Here is a 19,504-nt window from a genome sequence, read left to right as displayed (position 1 = left end):
AGGACCCGGGTAATATATGAATAGGCAAGCCTGTCTGTAACAACACTGTGGAGATTTCAAACCACACTTTGTATGGAGATCTGACGGTAGGACTCATCATTGACTGTACCTAGGTACACTCTAGTGCGTGTCACAGTCATAAGATGTCATACATGAAATCAGCATGAGATATACTCATAACACAGTTTGGAATTGTTGAACAGATTAATGAATCACTTTACAGTTGTTGGAATCTAAATAAAAACGTATTAGGGCTCTTGTAAGGTATATGGTTCAAATAAAAGTTTTTATTTGTACGTTTTCATGTAAATGATGTAGATTTATTATTTATAAATTGAATATCATATAAGGGTTGAGATAATCAGCGTCCTGAGAAACTTAAGTCACAACAAACCTAAGTTTATTAAAATAATTGTACTTTCCGCAAGCGTTTGAATTCGTATTCAAAATTAAAATTGTGGTGTATCGGTGACACAACTATATATAATTGAACGTGAAGGAACATTTGGTGTGGCTATTTTAATTATTAGTCCAATTGATTATCTGTTCGTTATTCATTACACAATACTAAACTTTTGAGTGAATTATTTTTAAGATGTTGGGAATGTATTAATTGAAAACTGGAGCACACACATACTATGTATGATGACACATCGCCATGTAGAGTACGGAATGGAACCTATCTACGAATGTTGAGAACACACGACTGAGATAAGCAGTAAACCGTACATCAACTTATCCAAGCAATTGGTAAACTATATAGCATCAGGTTCCATGTAGCATCGTCGAAGTTATTGTGTCTGATATGTTTGACCTTTCACTATGATGCATAACTTATCTCGTCAGCAGCGCCAAAAGATTTTATTATGTGAAAAACTGTCATGCCTATGACAAATACTTTTTATGGTAGTACTTTAAGAAAATTTTGACTTCAAATTTGATATTTTTGAATACTCTCCGATTTATTGGTCAGCACATTCATAGTTTATTATATGCTTTTTGCAAAGAACTTAATTTAACAATGAGAAGAGAAGAAGCATATCATAGGTTACACAGAATCGTGTATTCTAACATTCATAAGCTTGGTTAACAATTCATCACGAATCCAAGTAATATTGTATTATAATATTATTAGTATTAATATCCAAGTATGAACATAACTATTAGCTAAGCTCAAGTCTTCTGGTTAGAAATGCAATGATTTTTGTAGGTTAGAGGGAAATGAAGGAAAATTGTGGGGGAAATGTGAAAACTTCAAACTGACTGGTTCAATAACAGCACCAAGTCATATTTCCCTTTACTTTTTCAAATGTGCCTTCCTTTGCTCTCACTAGTATGTATTATGGAATTTTTTTCAAAAACGGCCGATGTTGGGAAATGCTGCGAACAGTGGTGTCGTGGCGGCTGGTTGATGATCTCCAATACTTTTGAGTAAGTTTCCTTGTAGTAGACTGTCCAGTGCTTTTTGTACAGTTGGATCATTAAGCAGCGGCGACGGAGTTACTCCAGAATTTGGGGCTGCCGTAGTTGGTGCGGGTGTTGGAGCTGCTGGCATAATACAATGCATTTACAAGTTTTATAATTCATCGTTAAGAACAAATGTTGACTACTAGATATCTTAGTTCTATCTATAATATATGTTAAGAGAAGAGAAAACAATAATTAACTTGCAATTGTATACGGAGAAAAATATACTATAGAAGCTGCAATAAAAATACCATAGGCAGTTGATTGAACGGAGAAAAGATAACGAAACCTACTGTACTGATATTAGTGTGTTCAATCAGAGTATTGTACAAGCCAAGATGAACAAATCAAAATAATTCAATACGAAAATCAGAAAATACATCGACAGAAGTCTAACATTTGTTATAAAGCAGTCTTTTGCTTATAGGAAGCTCGAGTTCATTGAAAGATTGTTTTCCAGTGGGGGCACTTTTCATATGCTTAGCCGGCTATGTTCCCTGGATCAAAAACGACCACTAAATTCTTATATTTTCCAATTTGTTTTGATACATACAACTCATTCAATGCAATGACATGTTTACTTCAATGAAATAATGTTTATCAAAATTTGAAAGGCAAACTGTGATCATCAGGGATGAATAGGATCAGCTGTCTGGGTACTTGCTCAAATTCTAAATATTGATACCCGAATTCATCCGATCATAGTATAACCAAGAGAGTTTTAGTATAGTTCAGCAAGAAGTTATACTAAAATGTTCAATGATATACTAGATCTAAGAATCAGTCGAGTCTCGCGAACAAGTGAGTCAATCTGACTGACTGTCGTTTGAACACTGCAAAACATAGTTTTAATGTGAGTAAAATAAAACCCGATTTCCGATTCAGGTACTGATTTTGGATTTACGAAAACTATACCTAACCAATACTAACAATAAAACCATTGATTAGTTTCCAAAATCTAGTATTAAAATTGAATAAACCTCAAGAACTTGTTCGATAAGACAAATCAACGGACGACCACGGGAATCGAATCTGAGATCCGTGGAAGCCTATTCGTGGACTTATACCCACTAGACCATCAGGCATTCTTACCGCTGTTGCGTCCACCTTCCTCATCTTTTGAGTTCAGTATTATTATTGTACTGTGATAGTAGAGGGATCTGTTATTGACTTCAAGTACACTCTTTCATTTAGGCAGCATCATATGCACTTACGGCCTTTTTCTTGCTTGGAAGGTTAAGTTGGCCAACGCAAAGAATGTTGAAGGCATGCATCCGCGGTCTATGGTACGAAATATTGATGACTAGTGTGTCGTATCAAATGTTATTTATTTTATCATCCACGAGGAAACATATATGTTGCTTTGCGTTGGGCAACCTCACTGTCGAAGCAATAAAAAGGTAAAAATGCATATGACGTCGCCTAAACGAAAAGGCATGCTTGAAGTCAAGAACGGATCCTAATTAAGAACCTTACCTCTGAACGTATATACTGGCACCACAAGCCATGTAGAGAACAATGAATACAGCAGTTGTGATCCAAACATCATGGCGTAAGCTTAGTAAATCTGAGTCTTATTACACTGGTAATAAGGTTTTTTTTTACCAATAGCTTTTGATTACTGATAACAAGGGCTGTATTAGCATATACGATAACTGTAATAGAATGCAACTATACGTAAGCACAGAAGTAGTAGTCATTAATCAGTTGATTTCTATCAATGCATGTAAGCTGTACGCAGTGTGCATTCCATTAGTGAAATAAAATGAACTCCTGTTCAAATCATTTAGAATGTATATCAAAATGTGAAATCAAAATCACTTGAGAATTTCTGTTAAAGGACTAGAACACAGTTGTAAATTTGATCATTTAGACATCCTGTCAGTACACTGTTTCAATATTACCTGTCAAAAAACAGTTTATAACAAAAGTAGATCTGCAGAAGAAATTACTTGTACCCCAGTTTGCTGGTGTGACTGGTGCTGGAGCTGGAACAGGGCTGGGAACGGCTCCCGGAATTAGATTCGGTTTGTTACTGTTCAAGATGTTCAGAATTCTAGATTGAAGTTCGGCCTGCTTTGGGTCGCTTGCAACAGGTGAGGCAGACGTAAGATCTTTTGCATCTCCAAGTTCAATTTGGACCTGCTCTTCACGTTTCATTTCCAAGTACTTTAAAACTCTATCATACTGTAGAACAGTTAACTGCCGGTTATCTGCTAACATGTTCAGTAAAACTTGTACAGCATCAGGATGACGATCTGTTGCACGCGGCACGTTTATTGGTACAGAGCGTGAACTGCCTGCTCTGTAGTTCGTGAAATCATGATTTATCAAAGCAATCGCATCTTCGACGGGCATATTTCTATGTTCTGAAAAAAAAATTTTTAAAGATGCTAAAAATACCAGAACGCATAAATTTTTTGTAATATTTTTAAATCTCAATATAAATGTCAATAAGCACGATTCGCTAATCGATATCTTGCAGCTTTGATAAAATACTAAAATTGCTTCTATCAGCATTGTGGCAATTGAAATATCGCTAGTGGATGCAGAAGCAATATTTGGTATCAAATCTTGTCATAGAAATTATCCGAGAGAAAAACGTAGATACATAAATATTAATTTATTCCGAAAATTGACAGTAAGTAATGACTCTTCATTCCTTCACTATGAGGTGTGAACTTTTTCGCCAGTATGTCAACAGAGTGCACTTTATCAACTTGTGGTAGACAGCCAACGCTGAAAATGTTCTATTACGCAGTCATTAGAATTGAATACATCACTTCCATGTTAGGTGACAAGAAGACTCTCCAAGGGGTGTCTCAAGGGAGCTAATAAGGTGTCAATACACTCGAAATTGTTTCGTAGTTTCCGGAATCACTTAGCGATCTCCAGAATCAATTAGTAATCTTTGAAATCACACTGAAATCTATAATACTAAAATAAAAATATGTATTAATAATCATCAAAGTAATCATTGGTAGTCATGAGCAATCATTTAGGATTATTTACTTGATATTATTGTTTTTTCTTTTTTGCCGATAACTGGCTCGCTCAAACATTTATGCATGACTAAATTAATTATAGTTTTTCTTTTGATTATATCGGAGTTTTGTAAACAAAAAGCTGAGAATTCTTGTAGATATTTTAATAAATTGTGGTCTTGAAAAATCACATGAAATCATGCGAACTTCTGGAAATCACGTAATCAAAGTGGATGTTTATTTTTCAAGTAATCTGTCGTCATTTTTCGTAATCCTTCGTGATCTCTTGTAATCGCTCTATCAAATGTAAGGAATCACGAAATCCGTAATCATCGTGTCAATGTTTGCCCCTGTGAAAACTCCTTGGGATGCTCAAATCGCTGACAAACGGGTTTCGATTCTTTTCAAATACGTTGTAGAATGACCCAACCCTATTACCAGGCTACCGACATTCCCAACAACGCTCCCTGATTTTCGAGAAAATTGATTGCGAAGTTTGGCGCGTCCTTTATATAATGTATATCCGTAACCGTCGCAAGCTTTCAAGTCAACGAACGCAGCGTAGTATAATCCAGGAATTATAGCCCGAATATGACCATTTCGCTACGTCATACCGATTTTTGTAATGGTAGATTTCACAATAACATATCGGAATCCGTGATTATTTTTTTTAACCGCTTCCTGACCACCGGTCCATATTTGGAACAAGAATTTTAAAAAATTCTACCGCGCGAATATATAGTAGAAAGTATACTACCGCGTTCTGTTGATACTCATCACGATTTCGCGGGAAGCGATGATTTGGTTATCTAAACACTGTTTGAGCACTCTGAACTTCTCCAATTTGAATTTCTCCACTATCTAATAATTTGTGTGTGTATATTTTACCCGTACAAGTAGGAACAAATAGGTAAAAGAAGAATTGTTCCAAATTCGGAACAACGGCAGATCAAGATTAGTATAATACAAATTTCAATTATGATATTTTTAGCTTGGCAAATGTTCAATAATAATAACATAAAATATGTTTGCACGCAATTATGATGATACATCTGAATAAAAAATCCCACATGAATTATACTTTAGTTTTTTTATCGAATTTATTCAGCTCATGCAATCAACTCGAAGGGTTACTCGAGCAAGTACGAGGGCTGTTCAAATCCCACCTGAAGATTCGGAAAACAGTGACGCTGAAGACAGTGACGATGATTACTCAGATGAGACTCGGAGGCAAAATGATTGTTCCACCTCGGGTACGACAAATAACTCGCAGCGCGTAAGCGCTGTATTTTATAATCATTCCAATGCACGAAGTAGAGAAGAGGGAGCAACGCTCGGAGTAAAGTTTTTTTTTGAAATTGGCCTGAGAATTTTATGTTTGGTCAAAAATCAAGTTTCTCCATAAATAATTCCAAGAAATTTTATTGTTCTAAACATCTTCCAAAAAATGTTAGAAAAGATTTTTTTCGAAAAAATGAAATTTTCAAAAAAAAAAAAAAAAAAAGACAATATAGAAAAAAAAAATACTTTTGAGGAGAAATAATTGTTTTTCAATTCTGAGCTGAAGACCCACTTTGCCTCAGTTTCTCCCATCTATGCGGTCTTATCGGAATTTTTGATGAAGTATTGGCTCATCGTCAAGATAGTTACAGATCTTCTTCCCACAACAAATGCACTATATATCACAAAAGAATTTTCAAATATTTTTTTAGGCGAGGAAGATTCTGATGACGATAGTCAAGAGGCCGAACCTGCAGATGACGATTGTGAAACGAGTAAGAGGTCTAAAGCAGCCATACCCAAGTGGAGAGTAGTATCTCCAGAAGAAGGTGAAACAGAGGTGCTTGCTCCGATACCAGACAGAGCTTTACTGGTCGATGTCGAGGAACCAGTCGATTACTTTAGACACTTTTTTGACAAAGAGTTGCGCCTAAATATTGCCGATCAATCCGACTCAAAAAAATCCGATACATTCATTGAATACCAACCTGAATGAAATTGAACAATTCATCGGTACTTATATGTTCATGTCGATATATCGTTTGCCCCCAAACTGATATGTTTTAGAATAATGAGACGCGCGTTGATCAAGTAGTCAATGTATTTTCTGGTAACCGATGGAGAGAACTGAAAAGAAACCTTCACCCAAAACGCGATCATTTATTCAAAATACGCCCGTTCATCGATGCACTTCTAATCAAATTTCAAAATCTCTCAAAGCCACAAATATTATGCGTTGACGAACAGATCGTTCCAACTAAAGCAAGGTCAATGCTGAAACAATACAACCCACAAAAGCCTGATAAATGGGGATTTAAAATATTCGTCTTGTGCGATGCAAATGGGATTACATACAATTTCGAAATATACTGTGGGAAATCCACAACAGCTGTAGACATTCCTGGTCTAGGAGCAAGTTCCAGTGTTGTAATTCGATTAGGCAAAGTTATACAGCGAGACGATAATCGTTTATTATAATATTATAACTGATTTGGCTCGATAGGATTGTTTGTAAAACTGAAAGAGTTAGGTATCGGTGCTCTTGGAATTATCAGGATAGATGGTTTTCCAGGCCTGACATTCTCTGCTGATAAAGAATTGAAAAAACGAGGTACAGGTTCTCACGAAGAGAAAGAATGTATAGTGAACGTTGTGAGAGTCAGAGCAGTGAAATGGTTCGACAATAGAGGTGTTTCACTCACGTCAGCATTTCAAAGTGCACAGCCGGTCGAAAACGTTAGGCGATTCGATCGCGGAAAAAAAGCAACGATAAGTATTGCTTGGCCCAGAATAGTCAGAGCTTATAATCAGTATATGGGATGCGTAGATCTCTTGGACAGGACCGGACGTACATTATCGAATCCGCATCAAGACGAGTAAATATTACTTGCGGTTTTTTTTCACTTCATTGACATGGTTGTCGTGAACGCTTGGCTTTTGTACTGAAATTTTTGTGTCACGAAACAAATCAATATAAAAGATCAGCTGACTCCCATCAAATTTCGAATATCAGTGGCACAAGCGTTATGCTTGCAAAAAAAAAATTTCTCGAAAAAAAGGGGGAGGCCTAAAGCAAGTGAAGCCGAAAGTAATAAGAGAAGACATCCTACAACTCCAGCTCCAGAGATTTCTGTGCGTCTTGAAGCACTAGGTCATTGGCCAAAAATTAAGAATAAAAGGCACAGGTGTAAGTTTTGTGCCAATAAAGCACAAGTTTACTGCCAGAAATGTAAAGTATAATTATGCCTAAATCAAAGCAGTAACTGCTTCGTGCAATTTCATACATCAATCCGACTTTAATCAATTATAATTGACAACTAATAATTATTAGTTAGTATAAAAACTATTGGTTTTTCTTGCCTTGACCAGGTAATCTGTAATCGTTGGCATCTAATTTTCTAAAAACTTGTTATTTATCGATATAGTATAATGTATAAGTATTTATTATGGTTGCACGTGTGGAATAAAGTTGAAATAAGCGAAAATAAACGTTGCGTTAACTGATAAAAAAAAAGATTAATTTTTTTAAATTTTTTAATCCTTATGAGCCGTTGTTCCAAATTTGAAACTTTTTTTTCGTCCAAAAAATCTGAAAAAAAATTAAGTCACTATTCTATAAGGTTTCTACAAGGTTAATGTAGGGTAATGCCTCACGGAGCCAGGTGCAGACCTCGGGGGTGAGAAAAACCTAGATTCTTGCTAATCGCATCCTAATAAACCACTTAAGACAATAAAATATTTGCCAACATTTTGTTACAGTCTACATTAACTGCCGCTTGGCCTATAAGGAGATATTCTCGTTTAGAGGCCTAAATTTCGGGCATTTTTAGCCGATTTGGTAAAAATAAAAATGTATTGTCACCATCTATTTTTTGTTAGTCTTTTTTCTTGATGTTCAAGAAATTACAACGAAATTTTCGTTTGAAAAAAATAAGAATTCAGAAAGTGATATGCCTCCAAATATGCAGCCAAAAAAACAACGGGTTTAGGTGGATGACATGATTCCAGTGCTCCCATTCATTCACAACAGAAATAAAACTAATTTTCTTGATTACTAAGCATGTCATTATGACCAGCACCGAAGAGAAAAAAATAAAAAATTTAGAAATGTCGACTGCCTAAAGAAAAAGTTAATTTATTACTTTTTATTTTCCGATATTGTAATTTAAAAAAACATAAATAATAATCAGTTCGCAATTCCCGATGTCCGGGTTAAAGAGGGATGTATACTAAGATCCATACCAAGTTTGAAGTCAATCAGTTGAGTAGAACTCAAGATTTTATGTCAACCAAATTTAAAAATTTAGTTTCGAGTTAAACGTGTTTAAAGTTTTAACCTCGGTTTTGACGATGACTTTTGTGTCAGATGAAATGGAAATTTTTCTTACTCTTGATCGGCGGTTTGTGGGATATATAGAAGGCTTTTTGTGGCAATCGCAGCTGCCTCATAGGCTGATCTTTTTAACCTTGAACTCGACTCTTTTAAAGCGCACACCGTGCATTTTTTCACACGAGTGCTCATAACTTTATCAACTTTTGAAAATTCGACATGGGCTTGGGCCAAAGTATACTTAAACGATGTAGCTATAATCCGAAAAAACGATTTTCTTGCATTTCTAGACTAGAATACCCCTCACAGAAAACTAACATTATTTACTAACTTTTCATGAGTCAATGACATGTACGGATGGTGATTGTATCGTAGTGGAAAGTTTCGCAACCGCTTATATGACCTGAAGTTCAGTCATGAAACATCGAAGCACGTAGCCGTGCGGCGCGCATTCCGGCGTACTATCCGTTCGCCCCGTGTACAAATCTCGCTCTGCGTTAACTATTTTTTTTTTTTTTTTCTTTTTTCACAACTTATTTTAAACGAACATACAATCGACATTTCTCCCACGAATGCTGCTTTTTTCAATTACATACTCGCTAGAAATTATAGAAGTATAATATAATACCCTGCTATATTATTTACAAATCCGGGTACTTGCTGCATATTCAACATTATTATACGGGAAATTGCTATGTTAATTTTTCATAGAAGTGCAATTTCACAGAAAAATTGAAAATTTTCTACCTCTGGCGTCCGGGTTGTTTTCGGAGAAATTCGTCCACGGCCTGCGACCGTTGATATTTCATTGTGACCACCTGTCCTAGACGGCGAGGTTTTTGTTTGTGTACTTTCGAGGAGAGTTCGAACCAGCAAGAAGGAACGTTGCTCATCAGTTGAGCACGACATTCTGAAGAGTATTGACGTTTTGCAATGGAGATCGGTGAGAGTAGTTCGTTTGTGGACAGTGCATTAACACGCGAGGAAATCCAAAACTTGCTGGATGATGACAAAATTGATTTGTTATGCTCTCCAACCACCCACAAAGAAAATCAAGAATTGGCTGACGGAATATGTGTTAGATACAACGACTATCTTTGTTCGGGAACTCTGGTGGCAGATAGCGAAACTACCTTACTGTAATTTTTGTTACGAGTCTAATCTCAGATGTTTATTTTAACTCTATGGTAGTGACTAAAAAAAAAACAAGAAGCTAGAGCTTCCCGTTCTTTTCGCCGATTCGTTGTACCTTGAATATCAAGTATTTGTGTGTAAGATTAAAGACTATAAATAAAGGATTGTTCTAACAAATTATATACAGACCATCATTACCATTACCAATAACAATATGGTACCTGAGAAAGTTGTTGATTGAACATAATTTCATATCCGTGACACAGAGTTCGAAAATCAGTACACGCTCAGTATTAATCGGCAGAGAATTATTGAAGCGATTTTTCAATATGTACGGGAGTATGAGTTTCACCGAACAGGAAGTATTATTCTCCATATAAAACGACGACAGCGTTGGTTTTGAAAGATGGGACTAAAAAACCACCGAAGTGCTATAAAAACCCGTACCAACGAAGAAAAGAAAGGTTGGCAAGGACACTACTTCCTCGGACTCTAACGAAGAAAAAGAGGTACAGACCTATGACAAAATTCTGTTTACTACAAAAGTGGAGGCAGTACAGCTTGCAGAATTGCACCCGAAGTGATCCATCAAATCATTGTGGTCGAAATCTACGATGCTCTTGAAGGACAAATCACAACTGACAAAATGGAAAGCTGACATCGAAAAAGGCGGTACACGCTTTGACAAACTGGAAGTAATTGATCGTTGTGTTTATGATCGGTTTATCGAGGCAAGGGAACAAAAAGCAGGCCTAGTGACGACTCGCATGCTCAAACAGTGGGCAATGGCGGCTGCTTTTCAATTTCTTAATGGGAATTTTGAATTCAAAGCTTCAGACAGTCGAGCGATTGACTTCAAAAAGAAACACAACATATCCCAACGGCATGGGACGAAATACATTAGTCAAAAAGACAACACACTCGAAGAACTGCTGGAGACTGCCTCCAAACATCAAGAACAAACGGCTAATACGATTAGAAATTTCGATCCAGATTATGTTATAAATACCGATCAAACGGGGTGTGAGTATCGGATTAGCAGGAAACGCACATTGTCACACCAAGGCGAAGAAGCCACCGAAATAGCTGTGGGACAGATAAATAAACTTACGCATTCCTATACGGTACAACACGCGCTCACTTTATCCGGAAAATTGCTGCCGAAGGTATTCATTTGTTTACAAGACGTTACCGGTAAATTTGGTCCGCGATTAAAAAAGAAGTGGATGAATTCATGTTGCGGTACAAAAATATTTATGTAACATCTACGAAATCAAGGAAGCTTCAATAGCACATATACGAAGAATTTTTAGACGAGATAATGGCGCCGTATGTGGAAACGAATCCATTTTTGTACATCGTCGATTCGTGGGGTGGCCAAACATCTGCAGACTTGCATCAAATGAAACTCACAGACAAAGATGGACCCCAACGTGTACTTTGTCCGTAATACCTCCGATGTGCACACCATTTTGCCAGCCGTGTGACGTATATTTTTACCGCCAACAGAAAAATTATATACGACACTTCCAAAACGCGCCGTACCTGCTGCTCCATGATAAGGAAATCACATCGAGAGAACACATGATCAAAATTCATTCTCTGATACACGGCCAACTACGGGCTCCAGCATACGAGATTATAATAAAGTAAGCATACTTTTTTTAGTAATCGATATTTTCGGTTGATCTGATGCGTACAACCGACATACTTCGTGTTACACTTATTTTAAAAACAATTGTGATTTTTTAAGTAGATATGTAAATAATAAAGCATTATTACATTATATATGATAAATATTATTCCATTATTATATTATACTTCTATAATTTCTAGCGAGTATTTAATTGAAAAAAGCAGCATTCGTGGGAGAAATGTCGATTGTATGTTCGTTTAAAATAAGTTGCGAAAAAAAAGAAAAAAAAAATAGTTAACACAGAGCGAGACTTGTACACGGGGCGCACGGATAGTACGCCGGAACGCGCGCCGCACGGCTACGCGCTTCGATGTTTCATGACTGAACTTCAGGACATATAAGCGGTTGCGAAACTTTCCACCCACAATATCTCTCGAACGGCTGCGTATCTGAGCTAAAGCCTTTAAAGTTTACTTAGTACGAGTCCCCACACTACCACCCTACCAAGTTACATCCCAAAACTCCTGGGCATTCTCCTGGTGTCTCCTCCATAGACATATCTATAGTATGATACCGCTCAAGAAGTTAGTAGTTTAATATAATCAATTTCTAAGGTATCTATGACAAGATTTGACAAAATTGGTCGCTCTACTGGGAGGTCAAATATTTGCCTATATTGACTACTGGTCAGAAGATGGGGTTATTGAGAAAATGTGAGAAGAATGGACTATCTCGTAAAATAATGTAGACTGATATATTTTGCAAGATACGTAAAAATTGGACTATTTCATCTACATTGACTATAGTATCAATGAATTTAATTATAGTAATCTCAGGCAAACTAGCCCGTTCTTCACGAATTTCAAGAACGATCTTCAGTATTTTGCGACATAGCCGGTTCTTCACACATTTTTTGAAGTAGCCCCTTCTTTTCACCGATGATCAATTTGACGCATTATTGAAAGTATATGTATACTAATGTAACATACTCATAGTAAATTTTGACGAAAAGTGGAATAGGCACATGTTAAAATAATGTCTCTCTAGACAATCAACCACAACGCTTTTGAAATATGAAAAAAAATTTGGTGGGTGATCTCTCCTGAAATTGAGAATTGGGAACATAATCATAAACGAGGAGAAAGTGATTCACAATACCTTGAGGTAGCCCGTGTAAGATATTGAGAGTGAGAGATCTGTGTTCTTGATTTATATGTGTGACGACAACAGCATACAAACATCCACGACTAGCAATATTTCCAAGAACACGACTCAATGGGACATCTTCGTTAGGAAATAATAAATCCACTGTAAGGCCAAGATTCTTCAACCTCATTTCTATCGCCTCCGCATACTCACTATAAATTTCATAAAAATAAATACAAATGGTTTTTAATTAATTGTTGAAGAATAAGTTTGCCGAATGTCAAGCATGACCATTGTATTTTTTATACAGTACTTACGTCAAAACCTTGCTCACCACGATGATCTCACAATCGTTCTTTTCGGCTGCCACTGAGGATTGGTAATCAATTGAGCCAGACAGTGACCTGAAATATAAGATTGAAACAAGAACAAGTAATTTATGGTACTAAAATGCAATTGATAATTTAGATATAGTGGACTGTAATGATCTCTTTAATGAAAAAACACTCAACATCCTGATAAGTTATAGCTTGTTCTATCCTTCACCCGTAAAAAATTAATAGGTTTAATTAGTTCGAAATTTCGTCCTTATCTAATGTGAAATGTATAATATGGCAGGGAAAATCGCCTACAGCTGAAATGTGATGACGGAGAATTCAACAAATTCGAATTTTCATGCAGTCTTGTGCCGTAACTCTTAAAAATTGATTCTTGAATTGCTGAATGCGTCTATAATTTTCTACTGCAAAGTAATAAAATCGGATGGGCAGGAAGCTAGAAGCAGGAAGATAGTCAGTCGTTTACCAATGTTAGGTACAGTGAAAGACAGATGGCAGCAAATTGTGGAGAAATGGGTAATAGGAGTGTGAGTGAAACGTAGGCGGAGTGTACAGCGAGAAAGTAGGTGAGTAGTAAAGAGTTGACAGTGAAGGTAGTAAAGGCCGAATCACATAAAACTCCAGAAGCCATAAGCATAATGCAGAAACCATAGCACATATGCTGTTGCAAAAGTCTAGTGAACAGTGCACTTGCGCTATGGTCTCTGCATTCTGCTTATGGCTTCTGAATTTTCAAACCACACAAAAATTCATAGACATATCACATGGTATAACACCAGACCAGCGCTGAACCGGCAGAAATTAAGCAACAAGTGATTATAATAATTTCGCCAGAAATGGACTAATATCAACACAAAAGTACGTAATTTTGCTAGGTATGAATCAGGGTATTGTACATAAAAACTATTTGCTCATGTACGATTCGACGCAATTATGAGCACGTATTTGATTATTTCACTTTTGTAATTATACATTATTTTGAGGTTAAACTGATTTTGTGTAAAAGTGAAGTAATCAAATAAATGCTTACAATTGAATCGAATCGTATCGTATATTAGCGAATAGTTTGTATCTATATTACATTTATTCACACGCAGCCAAAGTATGTACTTTTGTGTTAATATTAATCCAATTCCCGGCGAAATTGCTATCATTACGTGTTGCTTAATATCTATCGGCTCAACATTGGTCTGGTGTTATGCTACCTGATATGCCTATGGATTTTTGCGTGGGTTGAAAATTCAGACGCCATAAGCATAATGCAGAGACTATAGCGCATGCGCACTGTTCACTGGACGTTTGTAACAGCGCATGCGCTATAGCTTCTGCATTCTAGTTATGGCTTCTAGAATTTGATGTGCTTTGACCTTAAGAAGAGAGTAAGAAAAGCGTAAGAGAGCTAAGCATGTGTGTGTGTCAAGTGATAGAAGTAGAAGAACGAGTAGATCTCACATGGATTTATTTAATCTTGCGTCCCTAATTTATCGGCATATTGTTAACGTACTATTATACAGAAATATATAATTTGTTTTTGCTCCCGACTCATGGGCTGAATTGAATATTTCCTCACAGACATAATCTTCCGCTAGCTAGACCATTCTCTGTACACACCGTTTCTCTAACAATTAGAAGTGGGATCACGAATGATTAAGCAGGGAGAACAGTAGTATATCAGATTTTACAGACAGAGAAGTAAAAAGAAAAATCAAGAAAGTACGTGAAACAAAATACATAGAAGTGCCTAGAAAACATGATAAAGATGGCGTCCGAATAACCGCGTTGACCGTTAATTTAGAATTTCGAAAAGAAGATGCCTGACGAATCAGATTTCGACCAGTTCACGCAGAGAGCGCTCGGTAGAGAGTGCGCAGCACCACGGCAACCGTGAGCGTAAAAGGATAATAATCACCTAACGTCCTTACCGACAGTGCCAGCAGGCACAATCATGCAATAGGCTTCATCAATACCGACAGGAGCGCAAACACTCGCGGAACGTCAAACCCCTGTGAGCAACAGCGAGTTGAGTCAAGTGCTGGCGGCAATGGCTACCATGTTACAAAATACGAAGATTCTAGCAGAAGTTCGTAATGAACGAAGAGGAACACAAGAAACTATGCACTATAATATAATGCCTAATTTGTCAAGCACAGACATTTCCAAGGGACCGAAACCCCAATTGATGCACAAGCATGGATGAAACAGTTAGAAGCGACAGCGACACTACTTCGATGAACATGCGCTATAGTCCTTGAAACCGCAAAAATCATTTAGCGAAAGCCGCGAAGAATTGGTACCTCAGCCGCGTAGATACCATTATCGACTGGACGAATTTTTAAGCTGCATTTACTGAAAAGTTTTTGCACGGGAAATCAATGATTAAGGAATGGCAGGAAATGACTGAACGAGTACAAAATTCTAAAGAAGACACACGTCTGAATTTTCTTGATAAGCTACGACGATGTTGAGCACTGGAGCTATCGTTTGTAGAGATTAAAAATTAAGTTGCAGTAGCTTGTGGTCAAGAGACTTCAGCGATTTTATTCTCACGACGGAAACATGCGATGAAGATGCACTGTTACAAAGCATCGTGGAATATGAACGAATCACTTTAGACAGAAAACGCAGAGCAGCATTAAGGGGTTAGGTGGGTTTCAAAATTTCAAAAAATCGAATTTTTTTTTTTTTTTGCTTATCTTATAATTGAATATGTTGAGAATATTCCTTTAAAATTTCAAAACGATCCGAGTCATATTCTACGAGATATAGCCTTTGGATGTTTCACCCATCAGGCTATAACCAGGCGTGACGCAGGTATATGGAGGCAGATATATCGAGGCAGTTGCTTAGTTATTGTTCTTTTATTTTTGTGATGCGAATACTAGGCTTACGACTTGCCGGATGTAAAGAATTCTGTGGTTTGATGGATATAAGTTCCTCATTCTCGAATGCATCAACGTACAATTTTTATGTTGATAAAATACATAAGTGCGTCATAACTGTTGCCGAATCAATTTTGTTGTCTGCTGCAAATTAAGAAAAAAATTAACGTGTGATGAAAATAATGTTGAAGATACGACAGATGTTACCGTGTCAGGTGATGGCACGTGGAAAAAACATGGGTTTGCATCATTATACGGTGTAAGTACGATTATTTACATGTTATTTGAATGTAAATCTTCAATCGCGTTTTTCTCGAAACTACATTTTTGAAATCGGTAGTCACGATTTCTCGAAAACTTATGAACCGATCTCTTTCAAATTTTGCACACTTCTTCAAAATAACATTATCTCGTACTTGAACGAAGGAATTTTTTTTTTTTCTATGCCAAGTAATTTTTCAAGGCCATGAAGGGTGCAAATTTTACTCAAAATAAGGGTTTTTTGTTTTCAACGCCGCCAAAAATGTAATTTTTTTTTTTTTTTTTTTTCCTTCGTCCAAGTACGAGTTTTAAACATCTACTAACAGAAAATTTTTGGTTTTTGCATTTCAGATGAATCTGTCATGAGTTATCCTGACTACGCCGAGAGTACTTTTTTTTGTGGGGTCATAGCAGACGACGTGTCCACGCCTTAATTTTCAATATTTTTCAATGAAAATTTCACAAACTACTTATAAAATATGTATCTTTTATGTGTTAAATTGATGGAATGAAATATTCTGTTGATTAAGTAAAAAAAAATTCATAAAAATGTACCTATTTTGAGCTTTTGAAACCCACCTAACCCCTTAACGAAGGCCGCCTGAGTAGCAGCTACGCCAGGATCAGCCGAGATAGGAGGAGTAGTGAAGGAAAGCAAACCGAATACAAGTGTCTACGTCAAGTCACCAGAAACAGCATGCCGCAAGGAAGGGTCCAAGGCAAACTGCTAGCGAAAATCAACGATTGTGTTATAACTGTGACGGTATAGAGCATTTGCCAAAAATTGTAATAAATCATCTGTTAAGTATTATGCGTGTGGAAAGAATGGGCATATTGCAAAAAATTGCACGAAACCGAAACCTATGTTGACAGATGAGGTTAAGAATGTTGAATGTGAGTCGAATGAAAGTAGTATTAATAAATATGTTAAATATGTTTATGTAAATGAGTGTAGTCTCAAAGCTTTGATAGATACAGGCAGTTCGGATTGCAGTATAAAAGCATCAGCAGTTATAAATGCAGGGTTTAATGTGATTAGACAACCAAGTGAGTTAAGAGGATTTGGGAAAGTTGGAAATGTCGTCAAATCTTGCAGAGTAATCATAGTAAAGGTTGTGGTTGATGATGCATCAGCTCACGGAGTAACGTTTAGAATCGTACTGGACGATTTTCAACATTACGATGTAATACTAGGGCGCAATTTTACCGAGCTACCGCACATAATTTATTTCAAACTGAGAGATCAACTTTATTTCCAAGAACGCAAGGACGAACCAGCAATTTATCCAATCGCGGTGTCGAGTCAAAATAACGACCAGTGTAACATAGAAAAGAATGTAATACTCGGGTCTGGAACAATTCAATTTATTGAAGCGAAAATTAAAAGTACTGAAATTACATTACCGATTATAACTTTGGGGGAAGAAAGAATTGCTGTAAAAATGGACAGTAAGATAGGCGCTTCTATTGTGAAAATTGAGAGTATGCAGCGGCAGTCCCACGGGTTGAATCAGTCCGTTTAAACGAATTAACAATAGACCTAAGAATAGCTATGTCTGAACGAAACGAATTAGTTTAGCTGTTACACAAATATCGAATTTGTAAAATTTGCTAAAGATCTTACCGAGTTAGGATGTACATCGTTGGTAGAAATGGATATTCAGTTAAAACCCGAAAGTACCCCTGTTTATTCCAGACCATATAAAACCGGTATGACAGACCGTGAAATTGTAAAAAAGATAATTGGCGAGTGGAAAATGGCAGGAATTATTAGGGATACCACTTCACCATATGCGAGTGCATTCTTACTTGCCAAAAAGAAGATCGGAAATTACCGACTAGCTATCGATTACCGACGATCAAATGCCAATACCCTACGTATTCATTATCCCTTAACAAACCTGGATGAGGGTCTTGAAGTATTATATAGAGCAACTGTATTTACTATTTTAGATTTAGTACACGGATACTCACACATCCCATTAAAGGAAGATGCCAAACAGAAAACAGCTTTCATCACCCCTGATGAAACGGGTGAATTTCAACGAGTCATGTTCGGACTAATCAACGGCTCATTTTACTTTGCCAAACTAATGAAACAAGTTTTTGGATCACATGACAATAAAATAGCTATCAGTTACTTTGATGACATGTTTTTATTTGCATCTTCTTGGAACGCGTTAATGAATAAGTTAGAAACTCATTTGCAACCATTGAAAGAAGCCGGACTAACTGTGAGTATTAGTGAATGTAAATTTGAAATGGAAAAGTTTGAATATTTGGGATTTAATTTTGGCTAGCTTATAGATTAGATATAGAGTTACTAACGCTTGGTTGACACGTAATTACCACGGAATACCATGGAATGCTGGCAACAAATCTCACCGAAATGTACAGATTAAACGAAAAATCGTGAGAAATGCGTCTTATGCATACGTCTAATGGGAGGAAAAGAAAGCATGGCTGACAAAGATCCTCAATGATACAAAACTGGTCATTAATATGGAAGATTTGCACATCCTGCCCCCTGCATTGGGAAAATTGAAACATATAGAAGTAGCGCACTGCCGCGACTTAAACCACGGATGCATTCCATTGGGAAAAATCAAAAAAAAAATAATAATAATAATAATAAGGAGTGGCGTATTGGTATGACGACAGCCCTGAATACATCCTAGCATACAACTGCGTCTTCGAAAACATCTCGTGGCTGCAGAAGTGGTGTTTGAAGGAGTGCATCGGTTGTCTAGAGAAATCACTCCACCTGTACAATAAATTACATGGTTTAAGAGTAATGAGGTCGGAAGACATTGCATTTTCACTAAAAGAATTTACGTTCGCTTCAAACTCTACAAAGAGGTGTGGAATAAACTGCCCGAGAATACGAAAATGTATGACATCGCCAGTTACCGCAGATACTACCTGTATTATATTGCAATTCACCTAAATGTGATAGTGATATATTGAATGGACTAAGTCCCCTAGTTGAAGACCGTCCACCCAAAAAATTTAGACAAAGCGTCGAGAAAAATACTCATAGAATTCATTATATCGGGCCCTTATCCTACATCCTACCGTACCTAAATTTTACATACTCATTGTGATTAAAGTTTGAAATTAAATGTATCTCAAGTAACTGGAATTAAAGCATTGGAAAGTCATTCGTTTTTATTAGATGAATCAATTATTTTACTGTAAAAACTTCCATATCTTTTTAACCAATTGAGTTTCGTGACTTTTTTTTGACGAAAATTTGCGGAAAAAATAGCCGCATTTTATGATGAAACTTTGAGCCGAAAAAAAGTTGGGGAACGAGCTTAAAATCACGT

At 36.6% G+C, this 19,504-nt stretch overlaps 1 protein-coding gene across 3 annotated transcripts in view; it reads right to left on the bottom strand.

The window, feature by feature from the left end:
• Positions 1-267: 267 nt before the first annotated feature.
• Positions 268-19,504, bottom strand: part of LOC124177482 (PE-PGRS family protein PE_PGRS30) — a 34,649-nt gene continuing 15,412 nt past the window's right edge. For 2 of the 3 annotated variants that reach the window (XM_046559869.1, XM_046559885.1), the window contains 4 exons: positions 13,015-13,101; positions 12,710-12,909; positions 3,426-3,836; positions 268-1,548 (listed from right to left, as the gene is read on the bottom strand). In XM_046559869.1, coding sequence (XP_046415825.1) covers positions 1,355-1,548; positions 3,426-3,836; positions 12,710-12,909; positions 13,015-13,101 — 892 coding nt within the window. In that variant the 3' untranslated portion in view covers positions 268-1,354. The remainder of the gene's footprint in view (positions 1,549-3,425; positions 3,837-12,709; positions 12,910-13,014; positions 13,102-19,504) is intronic. The other variant, XM_046559877.1, reaches the window with a different exon arrangement.

The sequence above is a fragment of the Neodiprion fabricii genome, chromosome 1 (genome assembly GCF_021155785.1).
Source record: "Neodiprion fabricii isolate iyNeoFabr1 chromosome 1, iyNeoFabr1.1, whole genome shotgun sequence".
In the NCBI taxonomy this organism is placed as follows: domain Eukaryota; kingdom Metazoa; phylum Arthropoda; class Insecta; order Hymenoptera; family Diprionidae; genus Neodiprion; species Neodiprion fabricii.
Note: the sequence above shows the minus strand (reverse complement) of the source record. Positions and strands in the feature narration are given on the sequence as shown.